Raw genomic sequence first — 27,163 nt, forward strand, 5'->3', positions numbered from 1 at the left:
GGACTACTTTTTGCAGTCATTGTGAATCAGCTTACAAACACTGAAATAGACACCTTATATTTATTAGTTAAATGGATATTACCAGATGCAACATTAAGCAATATGAGTTCTTCATTAAGCAATGCTTTAATTAAACCCAATCAGAACACAAATAATCTATCATGCCATTTATATATAGCTGGCCTGCAAAATGAATACTATGTCTTTTAAGTATTCAAAGCAAATCTCCAAAAACCTGTTTTTACCTCGTTATTATGGGTCATTGAGTGTAGTAAGCAAAAATAAATAAAATATCTAACAAATGGTGTTCAAACACTTTGTGAAGCCACTGAATATACATTTAACCGCATGATGATGGCTGGTCTGAGAATGTCCTGAATCAGTCCAGGACATCTGCTTCCCCCCTCAGACACAAAAGGATACGATTAGGAGGTAACGTTAGCTTACATGACTCATTTTGCTGCAATCCATCTGGGGAACTGAATCACACAAGGCTCATGGTATGTTGACACACACCCTACAACCTACAGCTTTCCTCTCAATGTCTTAAAAGAGCTGCATTCAAGGCAGACGCTCACATGAAAAACTAACCCAGACTGCAGAAAACTGGGTTTTTGATGAGGATTATTAAAGAAGATCTGCATATCTGTCTGCAACGACCTCGGCTGTATTGTATAACTGATTGAAGCTCAACACCGCAAACTATCACCGGGTTCGAACGGCACGGCAAAAGCACTGCAATTTTCAGAAAAGCTCCTTCGTCGACTCAAGGCAAAAGACTCACCGATATATACTATACATTATACACTATATATTATAGAAATGACAGGAGGTCCTTGAGAATGCAACCATACCTGGGTTCCCAAAATATAATGCAGTTTTCTGCAGCAGAATGCGAGATTAGCCGCGGACGGACACAGATGCACACTCACTCACTCACCCGATCACATGATCCTCCCGGCAGAGAGAATAACAAAAGCAGACATTTCTCTTCCCAAACCAGTCTTATTGTCTCTCTGCACATCTAGACAATGTTCACACATAAATACATTTATGTTTTCCAGAAGAGGGAGTTTTATCGGACGCATAAACAACAGATGAGTGATTATTTGACAGCCGAAGGCCGACGGTCCAGAATGACATCACTCAGAGGGTTTGAGAGCTTTGAAAGATGGAACAGTTTAAAAAACAAACTGGTTTCACCTTCAACAACACACACACATCTACGGTGTCTACACTTTAGTATGTTTATGAACACACCATCACATACACGCAAACGCATTGAAAGTCCAGGGAGTAAATACAAGTTTGTTCTTCAGGCTTTCCTCTTTTTCTTCTGCATTTTCTTTCCAGACAGTGCCCCCTTCTGGGCTCCTTTCACCATGCCCTGGAACTGGCCCTGCAGTTTGGCACGCTTTCTGTGAGCACGAGAATAAAGCGTGAATAAAACATCTGACATTCCAACATAAATAAATTCCTTGAGAGAGAGATTTATGACGTCTGCGGAACAAACCTGCGATTGAGCTGGGCCTTCCTCAGAGGGATGTAAGCATAAGGATCAAGCTTCCCTTTTTTCTTCACATCTCCTTTTCCTTTCTGAGAGACGGAGGATGCAAGAACAGACACTCAGAACTAACGCTCCTAAGCAACAACACCTGCAGTGTGTGTGTATGCGGTCGGACTGACCTTTGACTTGTAGTCTCCTCCGACGTCTCCTCTCGCTCCCAGGTCTCTGTGGATACCTTTGCCCCCAGCTGAGAAGACAGAAAAGTGCTGCTTAGTCTAAATAACTATTTCAGATTGATCTGATTTATTGATCCCGGCATGTCCTTGTGTAAAATAGCCTATATTATGGATCTACCCCATAGACATTTACATTGATATGCTCATCTTTCTCTACTATAAGTTCATGTATCATTTTTCTAATCAATATCGTCAGTAGGAGAATTTCAATATCACCCATCCCTAGTCTTACCTTTATATTTTTGTCCGGGTTCAATGTCCATGTCCTCATCGAAGTCGTCTCTGAACTTCCTTTTCTGTGTCTTTTTCTGAAGGGGATTTTAAAAAAAAAAGACAGATGATAAATGCCACAGCAATAAAAATGTCTCTACAGCGACATCATTATGGCGTCACATATAAACAGTAAGTACTTACACTCTTGACTCCAGCCTCTTCTAGGATATCCTTCATCTCTCCCTCATCTGTGGGACAAGTAAAAGGACGTTGTCACAGCCCGTTACGACACAATGTAGCAGATTAACTACAAGACTCCGCTTACCTTTGTCTTTTGCGTCCTCTTCGTCGTCCTCTCTGATGATCAGCCGTCCGTCTGACGTCACCTTGAAGCCGTGCTCGACCTTGGCACTCTTTTTCAGCGACGGGTTGGTGGCTGAGCAACAACAATAACACACGTTAACACCTCCACCTCCTCTCTTGACACATCAAAAATGCAGACTCACAGCAGCTGTCCGTTACCTAGCACTCTCTGAGAAACCTTGGGATCCAGGAAGTTAAGTGGGTCGTCGTCCTCCCCTTCTTTGAGCCAGGCCCGGGCTTTCTGTGGTTTGCCTGCTCTCTTCTGGGCTTTACCAGCCTTTCCTTCATCCTCTGACATATCGCTGTCCGACTCTGCAAGGATGTCCTCAATGCTAGAGAGGAGAAACGAGTTTAAATGCGGCAAAATGTTTGAGGGAAGGCGGGAAGTCAGTGTGGGGGACAGTGGTCTACCTTTGGCTCTTTGTTTTAGGTCCCTCCTCCTCGCTCTCCGAGTCGTCCTGCTGCTCTGAGGCCTGCCTCTTCCTCTTGGTGCGAGCATCGGCCTTGCGGATGTTTGCGAGCACCTTGTGGTGTTCGGCGGGCAGCATGCTCTTCACCAGCTCAAAGCTGCAAACAGATAATGAGACACATGCACAAAGATATAAACACGGTACATCTGGCACCAAGACATCCAGTGTAGAGCTGGCTGCATGCAAGGAGTGTCTGAACATATGACCGATCTTCAGCCATAAACAAATCTGAGTAAAAGCTGATTGTTTTGTACAGCTTAAGTGGAGTCAGCTGTCTTAAATAGCAGCTGACATTATTAAACACAGCAGCCCTGTCAATGTTAACAATTATAATGTAAGCATACTAATCATCGAATCGTTTCTCTGCAAAGACCTTTGATCAAAGACAACCTCTTACAGAACATAGTTCAATACTTATGTATACAAGAAATTACATCAAAACAGTAATACGAAAGCCATACTTCTACTTGTTATTTTTAACATTATGTCATATCCTTCATTAGATGTCAGACAACATCATCAAGGAAGTCTTCAACATAAACCCACAAATTTGGATGAAACACAAGTTCATCTAATCAGACAATGGAAAAAGACACGTTTATATTTATAACATTTATAAAGTTTATAAATTAGTCAGAATCTATAAAGAAAAGCTAATATTGTATTTGTAAAAGCAGTGTTCTTGTATAAAGATGTCATTAACTTGTTGTTTGCCACAGAGCTTATTTTCTGCAATAATCCATTGGCTTTTTGTTGAGAGACGCAGTGCGATGCCAGTTTCCTGGGTTGGCCTACAAAACTCTGTCATCCCTGCTGCACTCATTACACCACCACCACCACCACTACCACGTCCCCCTCAGAGCCACAAGTTCACTGAATGCTTCACTTGATTCCTATAGTGTCTTTAAAAAAAACAAATCAAAGAAAACCAACACTTACCCAAACTTTCTGATGAACTTTGTGAAGATGTTCTTCAGTTTGGTTCTGAAGTGCCTCCTCACATCGTCTTTGATGTTCCCAACTCCCTCCATCTAAACACAGGACAGAGAGAAATCATTACATGAAGAAGACTAGAGCAGCCATTCCCAGCCACTGGACTGGGGGCCCTCACAGCACCATCTAATGGCCATCAGAGGTACTGCCAAAAGAAAAGCATTATTGTCATGTGGGGGAAATCACCAGGAAGTGATGGGTGAGGGTAAGCAGAATATTTTTCATTACAGGTGACAGTGATAATACATATTTGTTTTCTCATATATTTGCAAATTTGGTGCTTAAAAAGGGTTAAAAAAGCTTTGATAACCCAGTGACTAGAGTATAGTGTCAATTCCTACCATGACAGTAGCGTGTGATCCCAGCATCTTGGCGTCCATAATGAAGAGGATGACCTTGATGAAGCCCAAGGCGGCTTTGACTACCTCTCTGGTCCGAGACGACAGCAGCAGACAGATGTTGTGCAGCAGGCTTTCCCTGGTGGTCGCATCGATAGCATCTGGGGGAAGAAAAGGCAGCAGATTACATCCAGTCCACAAATATAAGCATTGAAGCGGCAACAGGGAATCGCTGAAAGTCAGCAGGCCTACCTTTATACTCAAACACCAGTCGAGTCAGCGCCAACACCGTGCAGGTGATCATGGTGACGGAGCCTGTGAGTCCTGCATAAACCAGCACCAAATACTGCTCCATGGCATCTGGAGCAGAGACGGGTACTCAATCACTCAAATAGGAGCTAAAAAAGGAGAATGCATCCATAATAGAAGGAAGACCGGTGTGTTACCTTGTGTGTTCCCACAGAAGCGGACAAATGCATTTCCTATTTCCACCAGCAGGGTATAGGCGTTCTTACGCGCTCCAACGGACACCTCCTTAGTGCATATAATCACCTGAGAAAGAGAGAGCCACCTCATGAAAACGATCAATATGGACATCCACTGTGATTATTTGCGAGCATGTATTTGTGTGTGTACCTCCGGCAGCAGTGTTGTGATGAAGTCTCTGTGTTCTTCGTTGAGCATTTTCACGATGTGTATCAGACACTTCAGCCTCGGCTGAGAAAGTGCAATTCAAACAGAAAAAGATATAAAAAATCGGATGGCACCATAAATAAAGATGTGCAATTCCATCTAATGTCAGATTTATCTTATTTCTTGCCGTCTCACCCTCTTTGCTGGCGAGGAGGCGTTTTTCAGAGTCTCCAGCAGGACCACTTTGAGCGTTTCGAGATTAGCCATGACAAACGATCTGCACTCCTCCCGCTCTCCTCCGCACATCTCCTCCAGCACACGGTACGCCTTCTTCTGCATGCCGGGCTCTTTGGTCTGGAAACAAAGGCAACAACAGAAAAAGGTCAAAAATATGTAAAGATATGCACACATTTAGGTTCAAACACTGTTATGCATGCTCTGTACACCCTTACCTCCAAATATGGCCTAATGAGCTCAAAGGTTTGAGTCATGGTGACCTCATCGACGGAGGGCGCCATGGCAACTACAAGGTCCATCATAGACAACCTGAGAGGTGGAGATGGGAGAGTAAGTATCGTGATATTTATACAATTTTTAAAATATATCACTAACTGATGAAGGCAGACATAATTCTGAGGCAACAGATCCACATTCATGACCCACCGTGTGAACTCAGTGGTGTCGGCGCTGCTCAATCTGTCGATGGCCTTTTGCAGGAACGTGCAGATCATCTGGGGATGATTGTTTTGATAAGTGAAACCCCAAAAGAATGACATCCTCATACATATCATATCAGAAATGATCAGCCATCACGCCATCCAGCTCTGGCAAGTATACCTGTGTTTCCGTGACAGTGAGGTAGACCTTGATGGTGTCTAGAACAGCCATCCTGTAGGTGCCGGACTCGCCCGCTGCAGGCTGCTGGCCGTACACATTGAAGAGGATGGGCAGGAAGTTCTTGGAGAAGCGGCCCACTTCAGCTTTTTCTTCCTCTGCGGACAAAGCAGACGCAAACCATTTGATACAAGAGTAAGCAGCGACGTTAGTTTTGATCCGTCTCTGCGAACGTCTTCCTACCAGTGGAGCAGCTCTTGTTGACGATGGTACGTAGAGCCTGGCACACTGTGAGCCTCAGGTCTGGCCGTTCATTGACGGTCATCCCGAGTGTGCGGGCGATGCCTTTGAAGGATGCCAGCAGGTCCACGGGGCATGTACAGAAACCGGGGAGCATGGTCCAAATCTGAAACAGGAAGTATCACTCAGTGGAGCTCTTAGTCGAAATACAAAGCTAAGTACACGTAAAGTCAGCGTAAAAGCTACCTGTGTCTGTAATGTGCGGTAGACTTTGGCCTCAAGTTTCTGTCCTACTTGCTCCAGCTCTTCAGCTGCAACACAAAAAGCCATCAGTTAATAGACATAAAAAGCAAAGCAAAACCCAGCATCACAGTCACAGAGCGTCCCACGTCTGTTTACCTCTCTGCTTGAGTGTGGAGGCCAGAGGGAGGAAATAAGAAGAGAAGAAACCAAGGTGAGTGTTCTTCACGTGATCCCGTATGACCGGGACCAGCCAGCTGCGTGGGAACTCCAAGTCATCCCTGTTGGAAGACAACACGTCAGTTAAACCGACACGACGATAAGACGACAGCTCCACAGCATCTGTGTGTGTGTGTGTGTGTGCAGGTCTTACTCATAGCCGGTGATGTTCAGAGGCACAGCTCCCAACACAATTTCGGGCCCCATGCTCTCTACAGCTCCTCCCACAGCCAGGTCCAACTCTCCACTGAAGGGGAATCGAGGAGTGTTGCGCAGGTCTGCCAGAGACTGCAGGGACTGTCAAAGGACACAACACAAAGACTCAGGCAAACTATGATCTCGCTCTGCTCACACAGCGATCTACAAACGTTTTGTGGTTATACCTTGGTCATGATGGGGTGGGCTTGTTTCCCCGCAGCTCGATAGAAGCAACCCAGGATCTGCAGCACAAATGGCCAGGAGGCGTGGAAGCGGTACGACAGTCCTTCTTCTACGATACTGAAACACACAGCCACAATCGATGATGAGCATTTACATGTCGTCTCTATAGAGAAAAAGGGAAAGACAGTTGGCGAGCTTACCGAAACATCTTGCAGACATACGAGGGGTTCCCTGCAGAGGCCGTGGCCGCGATCGAGCCCATTTCCTCCATCCGAGGGGCAACACATTCAGTCAACAAAGTCTGAAACAGATGAACAGAAATAAATCATCAATAAGGATCATGCATACAGCAAGCCTTGACAAACGAACGTCGTCAACTTGAGTTAATCGATGTGGATGTCTTTACCTTTAGTGTATTGGAGGCAGCAGAAACCACCTGGGTATGAGGCGACAGCAGGCAGGACATGGCAGCAGAGAAGAGGCGAGGGAGGTGACCCAAACTCAGAGAACTCTGCAGACTACACACAGACACAAACCGTTGAGCCATGAACGGCTGGCTAACGGAAGTAGAAAAGACGCAATTACATGATTATGAGAAAGGATTCAAGAGAAAACACTTTATTACCCCGCCAAGTGAACGTGTGCCTTCTCCATGACGGCGAGCCAAGCCAGCAGAGGCTGCAGGTCGTTCTCACTGGGCAGGTAGTCGTATAGAGCCTGAGGACGACAAAAATATCATTATAGCTTCCGCACCACATGGCGACTTTGTTGCATTTGATTTTCTGTGCATCCTCTCACCGTGATGATCTGTGCATTGAGCTCCGGGGACAGGGTGGCGGCGTTCGGCTTCCCGCTGAACAGCCTATGAAAGGCCTGCATGGCGCTCGCCGTCACCAGCTACAGCCAGAAACACAGGAGCCGTGTTGAAAAGCCACATTTGAGTATCCGTGAAGATGAACAAAAGGGCGACTGGCTGCAAACTAAGAATGTGTCCGTGCTCTCACCACGTGGCTGAGTGTCATCACTCGCAGCAGAGTCTCACAACAGGACTTGACGGCACCGAGAGGAAACGCCCCCATCAACTCCTTCAGGAGACCCAGCACATGGAGTGTGGTGGTGTCCTCTTTGCTGCCTAAGTGTGAAAACAAATACATACACTGCAACTCGCTGGACAACCACAAAAATCAAATCAAATATCTACCTTTAACGAACGGTTGCCTTACCTCCTGCCTGCTCCATTTCTTTCATGCAGAACTTGGCGGTGGTCCCTGCAGCGGGGTGATGGGTCGGGGCATTATCAGTAAACAGGAAGTCACTTCCTCGGAGAATGGAGCAAACACCTTGCTGTGCTGCTTTACGGACCTGAGAGGAGAAGTGGACATGGAATAAAACATCTGAACATTGTAGGAGTTTAGCACCTCATTCAACGTGCTATAGTTGCGAGGCCGTTCCTAGCAGACTGGTGGGACGGACCTTGGGCTTGCTGTGCACCGTGAAGCTGAGAAGGCCGTGGTACGCCTGGAGGGTTGACGGGTAAGTCCAGACAGATACGTCCTGCTTCCTCAGCAGAGTGGCCAGGCATGACAGAATCTACAGATGCAAAACATGACAAACTCGATCTCTGCTGCGGTTCAACAGTGAACAGTAAAAAGACAAACTGACACTGAGAGAAATCCACGTACCCATCGAAGAGCCGAGGCCGTTTCAGACGTGGCCTGTTTGGACATGACGTCCATCAGAGCCTTGGTGGTGTCTGAGAACTTGGACATGAGCACCGGAACAGGAACGCTGCAGGAACACAAAGCACCGGTCATATGAAAAAGGGTTCAGGTCGTTTCTAAGTAGCCTCGAAATTGATTTGGAGACAAAAGTCCAACCGTTTCATGACGAGGTTGAGGAGGTACGCCACTGCAGCCTGAGACTCTGCCGAGTCCACAACCTCCAGGGTGGTCATCTACAAAAAGCACAGACATGCAACACCAGTGTTCACTTCCACCCTTCAACACGCCACAAGCGGTTTGGAAAGATCTTGTAAAAGTTTTTTTGTTTTAAAGGTAACACTCACCAAAGCAGCAAAGTACTCCGTTTCAGTCTCCTTCCCTCCTCGACCCCGGATCACCTCAGTAACAGCTGCCAACACTGCACAGATCTGAGAGGCATATCACAGTTACAGCTACAGGAAAAACTCAGCCTCTTGGACCTCCAAGTATAAATGTGTTAGTAACCATGGTATCCTTACATCAGCTCCTAGAAATGCCATCAACAACTTATGCATTAAAGCTATTTGACCACAGGTTTGTGAGCATTACAAATCAGCCACATAAAGCTATCCATACATGCGGTGTTGTGAATAAAGTATTCTTAAACCTACCTCTTTGTGAGCAGCTGAATTGGACTCCCAGTAGCGCTGCACCTTCCTGAAGGTCAGATTGGAGCAGTCCGACAGGCCGCTGAGGAAGGTGCCCGAGGTCCTCTCTGAAAACGCCTCTTCAGGCTCTTCTTCCATGCAGGCATCTTTGCGGCTGCCGAGCTCCAGCGGACCTGCCTGCAGATCATTGTGTAGCTTCAGAGCATCAACCGTGAGGTCGCTCTTTTCTGTGAGGAAGACAAGAGACGGAGAGGCCCGCCATTAAATTAAGCTGACCTCCCTAGAATGCAACTGGGAGACAACCATAGGGTTTTCACATACACGCACCTTTTTTATAATACGCCCCACATTTCAAGACAACATAATGATCATAAACATAAGGCGAAAGTAAAAGTCTTTTTAGGTCTGCACATACACTTGATCCTATTAAGTATGCATTTCATTTGCAAGGCAGTAAGTCTTCAAACAAGGATGAATTGATGCTCAGTGCATCACCAGGGAGGCCAACAAGTATCTGATGATGTTTATATAATAGTATTTACTTTATCAGCAGTCAATAAGTGCAATGGATTTGCAACCAAATATTAAATATGATGACATAATTGTTTTTGGTACATGGAAAATGGAGGACTATGTATAAATACAGCTAATTCCCACACTATCCCAAATACATTCAAATTCTAACTTTTTGGAGTACAGAGCCAACACAACTATGTGTGTATCTGGCCAAATATCTATTATTATGATTATTATTATATACCTATTGTCGAACCTATATATTTCAGTGTCACCCAGCTGACATCGGCCACAGAGACCAGTTAGCTTAATGTATTGACAGTGTTAAAGAATGTCTTTCAGCCACAATCACAGCAGTTGTTATCATGTAAAACCGAAGATAGAACCGACTGACACGTTACGTTAAACGACCAAAGTGCAAAAGACAGACAGACGGGGAGTTAGAACTCCCGCTGACAACTTTATTGGCATTGTCGATGAACAATTCATGGCGCAGTAACTAAACTTAGCTCAAGCTGCTGCAAGTTAAATGGCTGACGCTAGCTAATGCTAGCACTAGCCGCAGACCCACGTGTAACGGTTGGAGGGAGGCTTACCGGTGGGTCTGCTGAAGAAGCGGCTTTTAGCAGCCTGCCGGTAACGACTCGTCTGCGGGTTTGAGTCGCTGCTGTGTCCTTTCTTCCACCGTTTGAGTTTCGCCCCCGTCCCGGATCGAAGTTTCCCCGATTTCACCATTTTTCGGGGTTGATATGATCACGTTACCCCCCAACTGTCCGTGCAGCTCCAGATGAAGCTGTGTCGCTTCCGAAATGACGTCACGGGTGTACTCACCTCACGTGTTGGCTTTCGTGTTGCCAGTAGATGGCGCTGTTTAGCAAAAAAATCTTCATGATAAGTGAGCAACCATTATCCTGCTGTGATGCAGTTGAAAGGAATGAAAAACATATTTTACAATATAATTCCACTCTATTATAAATGTAAAATGTAATGTGTATTGTATTACTAACAAGGAAAGCAGAGAATGATTTTACATTTACAATATTTATTGATAAGTTATTCAAGTACAGTGAGCATCATATTATACATAAGACTTGTTTGGAGAGATTAAATAAAAAAACAAAAAACCTGATCATCTTATTACCTTTTATAAAGGTGCCTTCGTTACATTCTGTGTCTTTATTACGAATATACAGTTTGTGAATTGACAATGTAGTGTGTGCAAAGTTACACGACCAAACAACACACACGGAAACGTATATGTACATGTGTTGGCTTCAGCCAATCCTTACCCTACTTCTCAAACCACATGATAGAATTCTTTTAAAAAGAAAAGGGAGGGGGGTGGAGTTCCCTTCTTAGTTGGACCATATTCAGTTGAAGCAAAAGGAGAGAGATGCATGACGAGGAGGGGGACCCGTGTAAACGATAGAGCTGGGAGTTGATGTCCACACAAACAAACAGACAGACAGACAGACAGATAGACAGACACTGGGATGAGCATCTTAGGACTCTACTTTTACATCTAAAGTGTTTCAGTGCTTTGCAATATTCTTACTTTGTTAGGAAAAAGGAAAAAAATACAAAAGGAGCAATATAAAAGCAATAATTCTTTATATAAAATGTACACAAAATTCCACTGCAATGCCAACTGGAAATATATTTCAAGCCCTATTCCTGCCCTCCCTCTCTCTGGCACGTCGTTTATATATCCTCTTGTACTTCCCAGCCCTCGGTTTCACGCCTCAGTTGGCGATGACCGGAGGGTTCATATTGACGATCACTTGAACGACAAAGTCCTTCTGGATCTTGGCGTCTTGAAGTCGAGTCTTGTCAGTCAGGAGCTTGCCGGAAAAGAACCACCTCTGGTGGGTCACACCGATATCTTCCTGTTCCTCCAATTGTTTCTTAAGCTCAGCGATGGAGTCCGCCATGCTGGCTGTCAGACGCACGTCCTTTCCTAAGAAAACCACAAGGCATGAATAGAGTTGACACCTATTTCTGAACAAGCTGTGAGGCACCGAAAAAGCTATGAATTAGAAATTAGTCTCCAGTCAAGATGAGATGAGATGTGATGAATCTTAAAGGTCATATTGGGTTTATTTTTACCTGTAGACAATCGCACCCGCAGCTGGAACTCTTGTCGGCATGGAGGAGGTTGAGCTTGTTTTAGTGTGGAGTCAGAGACTTTGCACTCGCTGGACGTTTCAGAGATGAGGTTGACGGGCGGGGCTAGAGTGTAGGCTGGCAGCTGGTAGCGGTTGCCCAGTTCGTCATAGCTCTCTGTGAGGGAGCCTGCGGGGGAACAAATCGACTCCATGAACAACCGGTTTCCAAAGATCAGTAACAGCAACTCATTTTAAAGCTGGCACATAGGCCGCTCCTCGACGCCAATTAACCAAGGGAAGTATGAGTCATCATATTTTATTATTAGTTACATTAGGTTTACAACACCAGTGTCCCTGAACTCAACACTTAAAAGCAAAAACACTCTTGTGTGTGAGTGACATTTTAAAACGTTATTACAATGAGTTACAGCATTCGTGCTGCATTGATAGCTGCATGAAGCACATTTTCACATCCGAGTGTGTGTGTGTGTGTGTGTGTGTGTGTGTGTGTTCATGTGCCTGTGGGTGTTTTCATACCATGTGGCAGAGTAATGCAGGCTCCATCCACTATAGCCTGTGCTAGCTCCAGGTCATTGCACTCCGCAGCCAGCGCTGCTGCTCTGAGTGCATCCCAGATCTCTTTCCGTCCATCAAAGGCCGGAGCCGTATCCCAAAACTCATCCCTCTTACTCCTCAGCTGGCCCTCCGTCATCGGGTACTCACTCTTCCACTTTGGACGCTCCTTCTTGAGCGGCTCATTTCGTCCTAAAAGAAGAAGAAAAACAAGGGAGTGTTCAATCAGATCTAAAGACTGATCCAAGAACTGATCCGAAGATTGTGACCCAATATCATCAGGGCTATTCTCTGCTGGAAATGCATATATATCACCGTTTAAGTGGCAGTCCGTAATATTTAAATCTATTTATTTGTCTTTTTAAGTTACTATCTTTCAAAGAATGAGTTAAAATAATGGTGATTGATCATGTGACCCACTAATGAAAGTGCTTGTACTTGCTGCTTCGCCCAGAAATAGGATCTGTGTGTCTGTGGTGACATTCCCGCGCAAAATTCAAAATGAGTGACGCTTTTTCTGTCAGTCAGCAGCGGTTGGTCTGCCCAGGTGGAGTTACTCAAGGAAGCGTATGCTGCGTTTCATTGGAATCGGAAATCTGTAACTTCCAACTGCTGAGTCAGGCTCCCTCTAGCCTGAAGTGTTTGACCGGCGCAGCCAGGTACATTTCATTACTGCTGACTCACAATGGAGGATCAACAGCCAGAGAAAGAAGACCAGAAACACAAAACTAATCAAAGTGAAGAAGGGCAAGTAATCAAGACGCAAAGTGACTGCGAACGAGTGAAAACAGCGGACCCTCCTTTCACTGTGGAGCATTTGAAGGCATCACCATGGAAGAGACAGTGGACACTGTTCGGTGAGGGAGATGAGGTCCCAGAGGCTCGCCTGCAGGTACATCTACCGCCAAAGACGCCACTAGAAGCAACATATCTCAAATATTACGGACTGACACTTTAAGTCAAAGGGATGATAGTAAGTAACTGGTAGTGAAGTTCTGAGAAACCTTCTTGTAGGTGGTTGCCAGGTTGGCCATTAACTCAGGCAAGGTGTCAAGAACTTTTGGGAATTCAAAGGTGTTACTAATATATTTCCCTAAGCAGAGATTAAACTTCTGGTCAAACAAAACAGGTTAGGGTTTGGGTAAGGGTTGGGGTTGGGGTTGGGGTTAGGGTTGGGTTAGGGTTGTTTTTTTAATTTTAGCTGTATCTTCGGAATGGTAAGTCATAGAGACAAGGGCCCAAGACTGGTGCGTTCAGAAGGGTCAAATTAGGTCTGACACCAACCACTACTGAGTCTCTACGACCCTCCGTTCCTGAGATATCAGCAAAAAACGGTTGTTCACTTAGAATGGGTTAGGGTTGGGGTTGGGGTTAAAAAATACTTTCAACACTATTTAAGTTGCTTAAATAGATGAAGTAAAGCTGCTATTATCCATGGGACTGTCCTTTACTGCAGGTGTTTCCATGCTTGCATATATGTCATATCCACGGTAACCAGCATAGCAACAAAGTCCAGTTGATTCACAGAGGGAGGAAAATCAAAGTGATTATTTCTGGCGCTTTGGATTACTGCAGTAGACTAGCAACACATACATGTGCAGTGACATGCATCACCAGTGGATTATAGGCAGTAATCAGGTTCCACGCAACAGGGTTTATCTGCCCCCATCCCGTAAGGCATTGGTTGGAGAGATGAGCAAGTAGAAATACTCAGAAACCATTACAAGTCAAAAACAACAAGCAGATGTTAATAAAAACACAAAGCTTCTACAAGTCAATCATCATAATAAGACCTCATTTCCATCAATAATGCAAAACGATTCATAGTAAGAATAAATGTCTACTTCTGTTAATTAAGTTGGGCATGAGGTGCCGTCCTGTCACGCTATACGCACATGTTTCAGTTTGCCAGGATGGATTTGTATTTAATGTGTGCCTACATATGTATGATTCGGATCGGATATACATATTTTATCATTTAAATTTGTTTATTCCACATTAATAATAAACGGTTTTAATATCTCAACTTTTTTTGGGAGTCTGGAGAAAGTGCTTCGAAACTGCTATAAAAGATTACACTCTTTGTGTGACATCATTATCCTCATGAATATTCCATCATTTGATACTACATGGGTTTTTAGTCTTCATCTCTACACTGAGTGTACACGGAGTGCATTAAGATGCCAGACAAACAAATGCAAATATTCTGACTGACAGACACTGAAGGATGCAGAGATAGTGTCAGAGAGCGTCTCCTGGTTCTACATCCAGTAACAGAACATCACTGTGGGTGCCTGTTTAGTGTTGTGCTTTACTACAACGAGGTATCCGTGATGACACCCTGCATTATTAGAATCTTTTATCCACCTCCTTGCCGTAGTAAGTGTAGTAAGCCTGAGTGTTTGTGTACAGCGAGCTCAGCATTGACCGCTGTAATCCTATAGACACCTGGAAGCGTAGCCAAGTTTGTTTTTCCTCAATCAGAAACATTTCTGGAGGAACTACGACTAAAACTACAATCTACCACAACAGGAATGCATTAAGTTTCTGTCACATACATTAACATGTTATTTTTGGGCTATTATTATCATTGCTGCAGCATTTATATAACCCCTATAATAACCATTACTACTAGTTGTATTTCTAAGGCTTGGGCTCACATCTCCATCTCCATGGATGAAAATACATTAAAAACAAACAGGCAATGTTGACGTTGTTAACATTGCTGTTCTATTTTCGCTTCCAGGGTACATTGTTTGTTACCCTAGAAACCTTCAGACAATAGCAACATCAGCAGCAGCACAGATAATGTTGAACTCAGCAAACACAAAACCCCCTGTGACAAATTAATGCATTACACAAATGTTAAAGCATTCCTTTCAGCCCACACAAAGATCCTTACTCACTTTTCAGCAAAATCCTTAAGGGTGTGTTTTGCGCGTGGTAGTAGTTGTACTCCCTAGAGTTTGGTACTCCCATAGCTGTTCTTACTCTGAGGTCGGATGTGAGTCAGTTAAAAAAAAAAGTCCACATCAATGACCAGAAGACACCCACCCCCAGGAAAAGGACAGCCCAGCCGTGTCCAACCAGCTTGGTCTGGTTTGCCACCTGATGAAGAGCTCAGTTCGCTGTCGTGACACGTCCCCAGTTGGTTTAAAAATGACACACACTCCCTCCACTTACATATCCCTTCTAATAACAACCCGAAATAACACAGGAATCCGTTCATAGAAAGAGGTTCAATAGGTGGGGAGAGTAAGTTGTGTGTCCTGGCCACAAGGTAGCTTCTTTACACAAGAGGCCTAATCCTATTAGCTCTATTTAGACACAGGATAGGACTACCCAAGGCAACATGCTAAACCTATTAACAGACAATAAACCCTTGTCAGACTGTTACAGGTGAAGCTACTGTACTTCTGCCCCCCAACAGACTGCTATTTATACCAATAAATGCAAATCTGCCTCTCAGATGCTGCATTTGCATTAATAGCTGTGGATTTCATGACAGAGGACTTTTGTGTGTCTGAGGGACTCAGCCTGTGAACAGGATCTGTGAGGTCGTGTAAATATATATTTGAGGTCAAACTTCTATATGAAAACCCACCGCTGCTGCTCCATACATAATGCATGACAACCGAGCTAAGTGCACAGCCGCTCTTTTCCACGAGGAAGGCATTGAGCAGTGTTTACATGAAACGCTGTTATTTCATGTCAGGTCTTCAGCACAGATTAGACACACGACTAAGCCACGAGGCCTGAAACGTTTAACACCTGAGACGTCAATGCAATGATGCAATGGGGGTGTAGCTAGGAATGCTAACCCCCAAACCTGCATTTGATCATAAATGCATGAATGCTTTATCTTCTCATTCTGACAGTGTGTCCTGATATATGCCTGGTGTACCTGTGTAATGCATCACCAGAGAAGCTATTTCCCCTTAATAACTACTACTTTAAGAGTATTTGCAGGTCCTCTCAAACTGATTTTGTCACCATCTCACTTCACTCTGTGAAAAAAAATATATAGCATCTTATTCCTAGTCTCACAAATGCTTAAATCACTTGCGTGTGTGCAGCAGTGCTTGTATCGTTGAATTCAAATATCTTTCAGAAACTGAGAGGCCAAACGTGTTCCAGCTTCTTACCTCCACGTTTTTTGCTTCTTGTCGAGCTTCGGGCACTCCCTTGCCCATCCATCCTGCTCCTCCCCACACAGCCTCCCATCACTGTCCCTACAATCCACACCAAGGAGAAACAGGCACCATCAGTCTGTAGACGATGCCAGGTAGATTAGGTACAAACATGCTTTTCAATGCATGTGTCGGACAATTAAACAGGCGACGATGATGCGAAATGAAGTGCCTTATATGAAAGACATCATCGGGGAATAATGACAGCTCAGCAGTCCTCGTGCCTGCGAGGTCAGACAAGCTACGATGTTTACGTCACGTGTACTGCCAGCTGACAGGGGCACGCGCCTCCACCTCATGCCGCCGTCGCTGCGATTATCCAATCGCATATAAATAAATAAATAAATAAAACGTGTTGCAATTTATGTTAGCTGCTTGTCAGATATGTTTGAATAAACTTCCCAGTTAGTCACAGGCTTTGTCAGTATTTAAAAAAAACAAACAGGCGTGATTAATGTTGCCTACCGGAAATCCAGTCTGCTAAATTATGCATTCGTCTGCAGTTTGCTTGCCACATCCGAACTTGCTTCCAAGTAAAGTTAGCACCCTGACGCGACGGGCAGCCGGACGGAGAGGCGAGTCAGCAGGTTGACAGACGCGGACTGGGAGCAGCGTGTCGGTGCAGGGCTGGCGGGCTGGCGACCAGTCTGGTCCTGCAGAGTCTCCAGCAAATCTCGACAGCTTCGCAAAAAAAATAAAAATAAAAATAAAAAAAATTCCCTATTCCCTCTGAATCATAACAAATGCAGCTCAACCGCACGATCCCTTTGCACTGATCTAGAATTAAATCCGCATCAGTCTGCACGCATGCGCAGGTTGGACCAAGTCCATGTTTCGAACTCGTCAGAGTAAAATCGGAAAGTGAAAAATTACCTAATTACTGCAGATTAGTAAAATTGTTTAAGTAATAAAGTGGTCATTGGGATAAACAAACAAACAAAAAATAAACAAATGTTAGGGGTTATTGCGCAATACAAATTGCTATGTTGTCGTATTGGGTTTTATTCTGAAATGCAAGGCGGAAGTAGGCCTATTTATTATTATAACCACAGGCAAAGTGCATCGCCTGGAATTTGTAATAAAACAAACACTCGTAGGGTTTTGATTAATAATAGACAATATTGTTATAATACTATTGAAAGTGCAGCAGTTTTCTAATGATCAGAAGTGATAATGACCTCTGAATATAAACTACATCATATACAATTATTTAAAAAGCTTTTCGTTTGCTTTTTAATTATGTCATTATTATTATTACTCAATTGTTCTTATCGTCTAAACGTACTGTAGAGCTTCTTACCAAACGTGACATGTTGAACACTGACATCTGCTGGGAGATAAACTAATGACAGGCCTGTGTCGTGTGTGTGTGTGCGTGTCTGTGTGTCTGTGTGTGTGTGTGTGTGTGTGTGTGCGTGTGTGTGTGTGTGTGTGTGTGTGTGTGTGTGTGTGTGCGCATGTGTGTGTGTGTGTGTTGTTATGTTTCAGACAGAGTGGGGGATGGCAGTAGCAGGTTGAAAGACAGTTGGAAACCGACTGAAATCTGTTATCATCCCTTAATCATCTCCCTAGCATTCAGTTTTTAACTGACAAGATCACCAGTCATTTTTCAAATGTTCTGCTCATTAAATGCTAAATATTATATCAAATATAGGTCCTGGGAATACCTCAATGGCAGCAGGATTTTGCTCGAATTGGAGGAAAACATTTCCTATCTCCTGTTGCTCATTCGCTTTCATCGTTGTGCATGACCACAACTGTGCCTGCGTGTTTATGATGTCATATTTTCATATCTGAAGATCAAATCTGCACCTCCTCCCCTACTACATGTCTGTTGGTCTGTCTGCGTAAGCAACCTTATTACATAACACTGGAGCTGGAGTCTGTCTGCTCAGGATTGTAAAGTGATCCTGGAATACAAAAAACTGAATGCCATAACTGAGTTATTCAGGCATAGGGGCCTTTCTTTAAATTCCCAGTGAATATATATACTTCTTAAAAACCCTTTGATGTACAAAGATGCACTGTGTGTATGTGTAATAACATTGAATGTGCATCTTTAGTAATAACTGAATATTTGCTGTGTCAAATTGTTAAAAAATTAAAGCAATTTACAAAGATTTATTAACTTAAGAGGTACAAAATACAGATAAATAACACATCATCGTGGTACTACTGTCTTCAAAAAGCTCCGAGTCAAGTTAGAACAGTTTATACTAAGTAAAACCCAGTAGACAAACCGACCATGACGTATTTCCTTTTCACTGGTGAAAAGTGTCGACTGTCGAACCATCAGCAACATCACTGCAAGTTTTTGAGGTATTGGAGGCTGACATGACCCCATTTCTTCAGCTGTATGGAGCCACGACGCAAGGATCCGTACTGCCAAGCAGATCAAATGACCAGAGTGAGTTGGACACAGCAACGACTGCTGGAATCAGGTATGCCTGAGTGGAGTCTGTCATACAGGTATTAAGTCCTTTTTGACTGGGAAGGTGTCCCATGTCAAACCATCACTAAGTGGGGCGTGTCCAGACGGGAGGAGAACCCGTGTCACCCAGTGACTAGAGACAAAAGATTAAGAACAAGTTACAAGAAGCACAAGGCAGCATTTGTCTGAGATGGTGCAATCACAGGAAAGCATTAAACATCATAGGGACACACCTTCTCTTCTCCACGCCAAAGAAGACTTTCCAGTTGTTCAGCCTGCCATAGTTATAAGGGTTTCTGTAGACCTGGTGGAGCAGATTTGTGTAAAAGTTAGAGAAAAAGACGAGGCGCATTTAAAAACCAAGCTAATTAATGTATATTAATTGCAGTTTTGTGGCTCATCATAAAAAAAAAATCTCCCTCAATTTATCATCACTGGAATTATAGTGACATTTCACATGTTTAACACTCTCACCAGTCCTCGTTGTGCCATCCGCTTGGTTTCTTTGCTGTTAATGTGACCTTCGATGCTGGTCTCTCCTCTGGATATGAGAAACGCATGCCAAATGGTCAGAGCTCCCAGGGCCAATCCCGCAGTGCTAAAAGAGCAGAACACATTTTATTTGACCCACTATAATAAAAGACAACCACCGTGTCACAATTCTATAATACATACTGAGATTGTGGAATCTTTCGTACGCCATGTTTGGAGTGAAACGATCAATGTATTTTATGGTTTTGTTCCATCAGGAAGTGATGAAAGACGTGTTAATCAAACTTGGAATGCCTCTGCCGATTTTACTCGATAAAGAGGATGCAAACGGTTTTCCAAACATTTCATAGACTTGTTTGTTTTTTGAGATTAACCTTTTTTTTACTGTTTTTGCACGAATGAGTAGCTCTTTCATTTCCTTTGTGCATTTGTGGAACAAAAGTCAACACACTCAAACATTTTAGCAGGTATAGTAAAGAACAAACAGCTGCACTGTCTTCTTCACTTGCATGTAGAGATATTTAGTGAGGATTCAGTACATAGACCTTCGTCGGGTTACTTTCCTTTTGTAAAAAAGTAAAAAAAAAAACAGTAAAGTAACCTGATGAAGGTCTATGTAGCGAATCGTTTTCACTACATATCTCTTGATGAAGTGAAGAAGAGTGTGTGGGAGTTTTTTGTTCTATATTGTCAACAATTGGTTTCTAAGCACCTGTCGACCTACTGGTGTGCAAACGTATACTCGGTGTGAACCCACTACATACACAAAGCCGGCTTAGTTTGTAAAATGGACTTGTGTAACAGAAGGTGTGGCATGGTCCTACATGATGGATAGGAATGGCAACACAAAATGCATATTTTACCTGGTAAGCACCCACATGTAGATGATGCTCTTATTAATCATCTTTTCCTTAAAGGTGTACGGAGGTGCAGCCGTCTGATAGTTAGTCTTGACAAAGATTAAAAAAAGAACACATATTACGTAACTAACAGATGACAGAAACACATAAGCTGATTTTAATGTGTGTGTATTGTTTTGAGATTGTACCTGGCCAGGGGGAAGAAGCCCTATGAGAAGTCCCATCCCTGTTACTGGTACCCCTGGCTTTTCCACATCCAAATGCTTAAAGCGCTAATGGAACAGCCCGCATACAGAAACCCCAGTGTTAAAGACAGAAACAAGGCAGTATCAGTAAGGAATGAACACCAGACATGGAGGGAAAGTAACAGAAAACACCTAACAAGCCTTAACAAAGCCAAAAACACCAAGCAGGGCCACAGCAGTCCAACAATGCAAGTCAGAGCTTCTCACCTCAATAGCGTTGTATGCGTCGATGAACAGGTTTCTGCCACTAATGCTACAGTAGGCACAGCCAATGGCCATGGAGAGGCAGAAGTTGAAGAAGTACCGGTGGTTTAAATGGCCCACACAGTTGTTCAGCCAGGCTGAGACGCCGACATTAAGGAAAATCACCAACTCTTCATAATCTCACCGATAGAAATATTTGAACTAACATTAGCACAAAAGGATACGACAATGATGGTCCATTTTCAGAATGCACCTGTAAATTAAAGAGAACATATTCAGTCTGGAATTTATGGGTTTAATCCTTGCCTAACATGAGGCTATGGCAAAAGTCTGCCACCAAATGAGTTCTTGCTATCCAGGCCTTTCCCTTTTAAGACTCTAGACAAACCACTCATTGACTAGGAAATGTGTAGAAATCAACTAAATTAACTCACCTGTTACAAATACCACAGTGGTGTGTTCTTGCTGGTTTCGGAATCATGCATTTTTTGCAGACTGCCACAAACGGACTGTCATTTTTCCCCTGATTGAAAGAAAAAAAAATTAAAATTCAAGTCAAGCCCAGATTAATAAAAGCTATTTGTGGTTCATCAGAAAAGTGTAGTTGACATCTTACAGTAGGGGGATACCCAGGGTTAGTCACGATGGCCTTGTAGTAATTGAAAACAATCATGACGAGGTTCCAATGTCCATAACAAAGGTGCCAAGTGATCCACGCCGCGGAGTATGTGTTCCAGACCATAGGCAGTAGGATCAGGTAGGATATTGCCAAGATGGAGCCCGTCAGTGTCACACACAAACCAACAAATACCTGTTGGACAAGGACAGGGGACACACACAGAAGGTGTTCATCAGAGAACCGACAACTTGGAAACACCCTGTAACTAATTACAGCGAACAGACAAAGACTGAAGACACACTCACCGCGCCAAACCAGCGGGTGACATAATCCACGATCCCGAAAACTGGTTCAAACACCGAGTCGAAAACCACATCAGAGTCTGTGAGGGAGTTGAAGTACAACGACTGCACCAGCAGTTTCATGTAAGCCCATATTTTCCTAATCCACAACGGCAGCGTGTTCCTTCCTCTCCTGGTGCACGACACTAACCGCACACACCGGAGCAGGTGGAGCGTTGAGCTGGGACACCACCGCATTCTGCATCTGAAATATGGCCGGACCTTAGAGGGAAATAAAGACACAGTTTCAAATAAAGTTGGATTTTAGCAGCCGTTTTTGAAGTGTAAAACAAAATTGCACTTATAATAATAAAAAACATCTACAACATAAAGAACACAGGAAGTAATTTTGAAAAACAATCCAGTAAATGGCTACAATTATTATCACATAATCTGCTGAACATTTCGATTTCAATTAAAAGATTAATTGTTTGGTCTATAAAATTCACAAAAAATGTAAAAAAAAAAACAAACATCAATGCAATTTCATTATGCCCATTTTTCTTTGACAAACAAAATGATCACTTAACAGAGAGAAAGGCAACAAAATTGCAACATTGAATCAATTATCTGCCAGGCCATTGTCGGTACATCGACTAACCGTTGCAGCTCAAGCGTATCATATCAAACTTACCATTTTGGGAGCCAGTCAACTTTGATTCCTCGACAGTGATTGTTTTTATAACTCCCCACTGCTGTCTGTGACAGGTGACACTGTTCATTGGCTATGTAAAATCCTAACGTTAGTTGCTTTGCAGCATTCCAGACAGGGTGGAGTCTGAATGGAGGCTTTGCAGAACACCTGAGGTTCGATGGGCAGGGGTCTGAAGTGGAGTTGACTTTTGTCAGTAGCAGCATTCAGGTTAACACCAACCCGCAGGTAAATGCTAGGTTACTCAAAGACCAGGCGTCGCATCATGACAGCGTTCATATTTAAGTTTCCATAACACACACTGCTGTGGGCAGTATCACATAATACCAATGCTACCCAGTCTCTTTTGTTTGGATATTCCAAGTGTTTCCTATTCATAATCCGATGCTCTGTGCTGCGTTGACATTTAATAACATTTCAGATTTATTTTGGGGGAATACTCACTGTTCTATGAAGGCGAGAAACCCGTCGAAACCTCCTCTCCCGTCGACATTTTCAAAGGGTAGAGGGGGGGAAACGAGATTTTGGCGATATGTTAGCAAAGAAGAGCAGGAGCAAGGACCTTCTTGTGAGAGTTCGCGTTAACGGCTCTGAATCCTGATCCCGAGTTAGTGCGCGTGCGCCAGAATCTCCGCGAAAGGCATTGTGGTAGTGTGAGTCAGGAATTAATTACGGACATGAATAGTTTATCCAGACATTTACATTGATTTGATTAAATTCCCCGCGTGGTGTGCCTTTAAAACCACTCACGGCTGACTTGAAACGGTTAACCTCTATGAATAGAAATGTAAGAAGGTGGATTTCGGCTACCATGATCATGGGGATTCTGGGATTTGTAGTTGTTACACGCAGTGGCTCTCTGCTAGCTACACTCACTCGCCATGTGGAGCCTACAGTAAGTGGCAACACCAACTTTCCGAGCTCAGGTTAGCGGCGTGCTGTGTTTGTCAGGCATCATGTCATTTTGTTTTAACTTCGACGTTCCTTCACAAACAACAAACCCGCACGACGTGGACGGAAATGAACTGCAAAGTGGAAAGAAAGACAACGCTGCTAAACCTGTGAGTATGTTAGCTCACTAATACTGTGTTGTGGGTTGAGTACAAGTCAAAGTAGGCTCCTAAAAATATATAAAATATGTGCATGTATAATTGAATGAGGGCTGGGGCAAGTGAATAGAAAACAGGACCATATACTATGTAAGTTATATATAGATGCACCATGCGTCTCCACCTCCTGCAGACGTTTAAAACATGAAGCAGAGTATTGAAGCAAAGGGAATCAACTTTTTTTGACAACACACACTGTGGATAAATGCTTAAATTATTAAATTTTGTACATTTTCCACTATTCCGTCACAATTAACAATGACATTTGAAATGAGAGTTGGGTGTGCATCCACTAGAGGGCGTAGGTTGACTATGACATGACAACAAGCCCATCAGTCTTGACGTCTGCACTGTCCAAAAGAGTCATAGTAGACAGTATTGTTCATGTCTGACACCATAGTTCACCACAGTGGATCACATGGCTGATTTGTAACAGTCTCATGGAAGTTCATCAACCGTCTTTATTAGTACATCACTTTTTTATAGAGGTAGGAGCCGTATGTATGTATTGTATACATATAGAAAATCAAAATGAAATTAGGTAGACTGTAGCATCATCCAAACAAACAGCACTGTTAGAGATTTTATTTTAAATCCAAGTTATTACATTTTCATGGTGTTATCACAATATCACAACCTAATAACAGATTGTCTGCTTCATTTGACCTCACAGCATTAATATCGGCAGCAGATGACACGTGAGCCATGTTTATTGAAACTTGGGAGTTGTGAATCAATTCTCTACCAAAGCCTCAAAAAGCTCTACATCAGCACTACATGTGTTGGTTAGTAAGAATTTAAAGTATGTTAAGAAAGTGAGTTAGAAAGATATTCAATCGTTTTCATAAAACTGTACATTTTGTCTCTTTCCAAAACATTTACAGCACACTTCTCTGTGATGATCTCCACAATGTGTAGGAAATTACTATGAAGACTCAAAAGCACCATGATCATTTATATCTCCACCTTCCTGTGTTCTGAGCGTCTAGCTACACTGCCGCAGTATACAGCTTATATATATATATATATATATATATATATATATATATATATATATATATATAGCTGTATTGCCAAATGTGCCTTGAGTCATGACATTTCAGCTTGAAGCACATTTTGTCTATGTAATGCATCATATATTAGCACAGAACCATCTCATGCGTAGCTGAGGGAATACATTTGTTCCTTAACCATAAACGCTGCTTTGTATTTTTCAGGTAGAGGATGATGCCAAACCAGTAGAGCCAGTAAAAGAGGCCAAAGAACACCTTCCTCTATCAAACCCACAGTTCCTCCTTAGGGATGCTGTCACTGAAGTGGTCACCATAGGCACTCTTCCGCCTCTACACTTCCTTAACGAGACCGTTTTTGAAAAGACCGCCTCAGAGAGGGACGACGGGGAGGCAATTCTCTCTCGCACGGCGGAACAGAGGTCTGATCTAATCTCTGGCGTGTACGAGGGAGGGCTGAAGGTGTGGGAGTGCACGTACGACCTTCTGGAGCTGATTGAGAAAGACGGCGAAACCTTTGGGGGGAAGGCAGTTTTGGATTTGGGCTGCGGTGCGGGGCTACTGGGGATATTGGCTATGCAGAGAGGAGCCAGGCAGATCCACTTCCAAGATTATAACAGTACAGTTATTGAACAGCTCACTGTGCCAAATGTAATAGTAAACTGCCAAGAGGATGATGAAGTAGACAGTGAAGATGACAAAGAAAGGAGGGGCGAGGGGAAAATTGGAGAGGAGGATGAATTTGAAATGAAGGTGGATGAGAAACACGAGGTAAAAGAGGGCGTCCCACCACTTAATAAAAGAGCTCCAGACCTCTCCCAGCACCCGTCACTAGCCAAGTGTCGTTTCTTCTCCGGTGACTGGAGCACGTTTCTGGCTTTGGTTAAAAAGGAGGACACACAAACCAAATATGACATTATATTAACCTCGGAGACTATCTACAACACTGCGTACTACCCGGCGCTACACGAGATCCTCCACAACCTGCTGGCGCCAGATGGACTGGTCTACCTCGCCACCAAATCCCACTACTTTGGCGTAGGTGGTGGACTGCACCTGTTTGAGACGTTTGTGGAGCAGAGGGGTATTTTCTCTTTGGATCACCTGTGGGATGGGGAAGAAGGACTTCAGAGACATGTAGTAGGCCTACGTTTTAAGGGTACTTGAATAAGTAAAGGGTTAGATGCACAGTTTAATGGAATACGATAAATGAATGTCCTTTATTTGCTTGCTTAGTTGTGTGTTTCGGCAACAGTGGTAAAACAAGGAAAAGCTGTAATAAAATATAATGTCTCATCCCCTATTTGCTATTTGGTTACCTGTATACCTTCTTTCACTTCCCATATAGAAATTTGAATATGCCTGCCAGTAAGAGAAGTGCAGTTGAAAGGGGCTGTTACAGGTCTTTAGATGCATGGGGAGGGAAGAAAGGAAATGGGCTCAGTGACCTTTTGCGAGTGATTTCCCCAGTGTTCAAACAGCAGCATGAAAGCCAGGCTTGTTTCTGAAGTCCAGCACAAAATGTCAATTGCAACTTATCCTACCAGCCCAAGGATGTAGTATGAAAGTGGATTCTAGAGTCACTGCACATCATTGGTGGGACTCTATGGGGTCTCTGTACCTCTTATTCAACTAATGGCTCCTCTTGATTCTGTCGGGTTTTTTTTACATTAAGTTAATGTTGCTACATAATCTGGGTGTGGTCCATTGCGAAACAGAACGACATGACACATTAGAATGACGGTGTACATCCAGGAAATATGTGCAAATACACATCCAAGTACAGGAAGGGAACTATGCGGTAATTGTTCCAGCACCGTGTGGAATCCCCTTTTTCGGCCACATCAAGGAAATCAATTCAATTACTCTGGCAGGACTTTTTGCCTGAGGAAGTGAAATCCACACGAGTTTCTCGTATTTGACTAGTTAATGAGGATGCAGATATCTGACCTATTTCTTTTCACATCGTCACTGAACAAACCTGTGTCTAGTACTGTCAGCTGGCTTGTAATACAACTAGTTTTACCCTGCTGTCCCAGTCCCCCTCATGTTCATCTGATTTAATACAATTGGTATCACATCCCTGTCATGTTTGACAAAGACCAGAGAGCAAACAGAGTTGTTTAAGAAAGGCTGTGCTATTGAATACATGCCTATCAAACCTCACCTGAATAAACAACTCCAGCTACTCAAATATTCACATGAATCGATCTCATCATAAACACGCCCGTGACGCAAGTGTTGCACACTGCCCTTCTGATAAATATTTAGCAAAGACGATAACACTTTTCTAGGAAACACAGTGTCACCGACTCAAATATGACGATGCATTTCAAAAACCCACGACACACGGATAGAATTTCCACTTACATACGTAAATATACAGTAGTGTTGAACTGCACACTTGCAACACACCATACATAGTTTCTGTTTGCATATACCCGAGCGGCAAACTTCCAGTGCGTCCGCTTCGTCATCGGCTCTCGTCTCGACAGCTGTTCATAGCCTGTGGGGGAATTCCTGGTTCCTCGAGTAGACCAAGCCTTTCCCCTGCTTACTTTATGGGAACAGGGGGCAGGACCAGTCAGATGGTTTTCCTCAGAAACTATTATGTGTTGATTCACTGTGAGGGGGCGTGCTGTTCACCACTCCCACTGTTTCCTTCTTACTGGGAAGTGACTGTCAGCCTTACCGAACCGAGGGAGCGTATGAAAAAACACAGAGAGAGGAGGGCGGGAGACCGATGTGTGATGTGAAAGGTGGTGGTATTTAAGGTTCTTT

The 27,163-nt window shown here is 43.6% G+C and overlaps 4 protein-coding genes across 8 annotated transcripts; 1 reads left to right on the forward strand and 3 right to left on the reverse strand.

The window, feature by feature from the left end:
- Positions 1-66: 66 nt before the first annotated feature.
- Positions 67-10,343, reverse strand: rrp12 (ribosomal RNA processing 12 homolog). Its single transcript, XM_084020552.1, has 34 exons — positions 10,148-10,343; positions 9,039-9,262; positions 8,733-8,816; positions 8,545-8,621; positions 8,350-8,455; positions 8,141-8,257; positions 7,891-8,029; positions 7,672-7,799; positions 7,466-7,564; positions 7,293-7,384; positions 7,074-7,185; positions 6,868-6,968; positions 6,670-6,784; positions 6,441-6,583; positions 6,227-6,348; positions 6,074-6,138; positions 5,831-5,993; positions 5,591-5,745; positions 5,417-5,484; positions 5,206-5,299; positions 4,949-5,107; positions 4,757-4,837; positions 4,567-4,672; positions 4,373-4,480; positions 4,124-4,281; positions 3,729-3,820; positions 2,731-2,886; positions 2,479-2,651; positions 2,282-2,392; positions 2,158-2,204; positions 1,976-2,051; positions 1,687-1,754; positions 1,514-1,596; positions 67-1,418 (listed from the first exon to the last, which is right to left on the reverse strand). The coding sequence occupies exons 1-34, from the start codon at positions 10,284-10,286 to the stop codon at positions 1,316-1,318; spliced, it is 3,864 nt and encodes a 1,287-aa protein (XP_083876678.1). The 5' UTR covers positions 10,287-10,343; the 3' UTR covers positions 67-1,315.
- Positions 10,344-10,608: 265 nt separating this feature from the next.
- ubtd1a (ubiquitin domain containing 1a) lies at positions 10,609-17,199 on the reverse strand. 3 transcript variants are annotated; one of them, XM_084021128.1, is made up of 5 exons: positions 16,885-17,199; positions 16,375-16,461; positions 12,194-12,421; positions 11,658-11,843; positions 10,609-11,508 (listed from the first exon to the last, which is right to left on the reverse strand). In XM_084021128.1, the coding sequence occupies exons 1-5, from the start codon at positions 16,934-16,936 to the stop codon at positions 11,294-11,296; spliced, it is 768 nt and encodes a 255-aa protein (XP_083877254.1). In that variant the 5' UTR covers positions 16,937-17,199; the 3' UTR covers positions 10,609-11,293. The 3 variants fall into 3 exon arrangements, with proteins under 3 accessions (XP_083877254.1, XP_083877253.1, XP_083877255.1); XM_084021127.1 differs by lacking the exons at positions 16,375-16,461; positions 16,885-17,199 and adding an exon at positions 15,284-15,513; XM_084021129.1 differs by lacking the exons at positions 16,375-16,461; positions 16,885-17,199 and adding an exon at positions 15,136-15,426.
- Positions 17,200-18,517: 1,318 nt separating this feature from the next.
- Positions 18,518-22,844, reverse strand: zdhhc16a (zDHHC palmitoyltransferase 16a). 3 transcript variants are annotated; one of them, XM_084020608.1, is made up of 11 exons: positions 22,708-22,844; positions 21,576-21,833; positions 21,268-21,462; positions 21,086-21,174; positions 20,876-20,904; positions 20,655-20,788; positions 20,391-20,474; positions 20,206-20,291; positions 19,325-19,448; positions 19,084-19,154; positions 18,518-18,983 (listed from the first exon to the last, which is right to left on the reverse strand). In XM_084020608.1, the coding sequence occupies exons 2-11, from the start codon at positions 21,807-21,809 to the stop codon at positions 18,881-18,883; spliced, it is 1,149 nt and encodes a 382-aa protein (XP_083876734.1). In that variant the 5' UTR covers positions 21,810-21,833; positions 22,708-22,844; the 3' UTR covers positions 18,518-18,880. The 3 variants fall into 3 exon arrangements, with proteins under 3 accessions (XP_083876734.1, XP_083876735.1, XP_083876733.1); XM_084020609.1 differs by lacking the exon at positions 20,391-20,474; XM_084020607.1 differs by having other exon boundaries at positions 20,206-20,474; positions 22,708-22,839.
- A 151-nt stretch (positions 22,845-22,995) lies between these two features.
- On the forward strand, positions 22,996-26,798 carry mettl18 (methyltransferase 18, RPL3 N3-histidine). The gene is made up of 2 exons (XM_084020610.1): positions 22,996-23,324; positions 24,590-26,798. Exons 1-2 carry the CDS (start codon positions 23,220-23,222, stop codon positions 25,547-25,549), a joined length of 1,065 nt encoding a protein of 354 aa, XP_083876736.1. The 5' UTR covers positions 22,996-23,219; the 3' UTR covers positions 25,550-26,798.
- Positions 26,799-27,163: the final 365 nt, after the last annotated feature.

The sequence above is a fragment of the Eutrigla gurnardus genome (assembly GCF_963514095.1).
Source record: "Eutrigla gurnardus genome assembly, chromosome: 11".
NCBI lineage: Eukaryota > Metazoa > Chordata > Actinopteri > Perciformes > Triglidae > Eutrigla > Eutrigla gurnardus.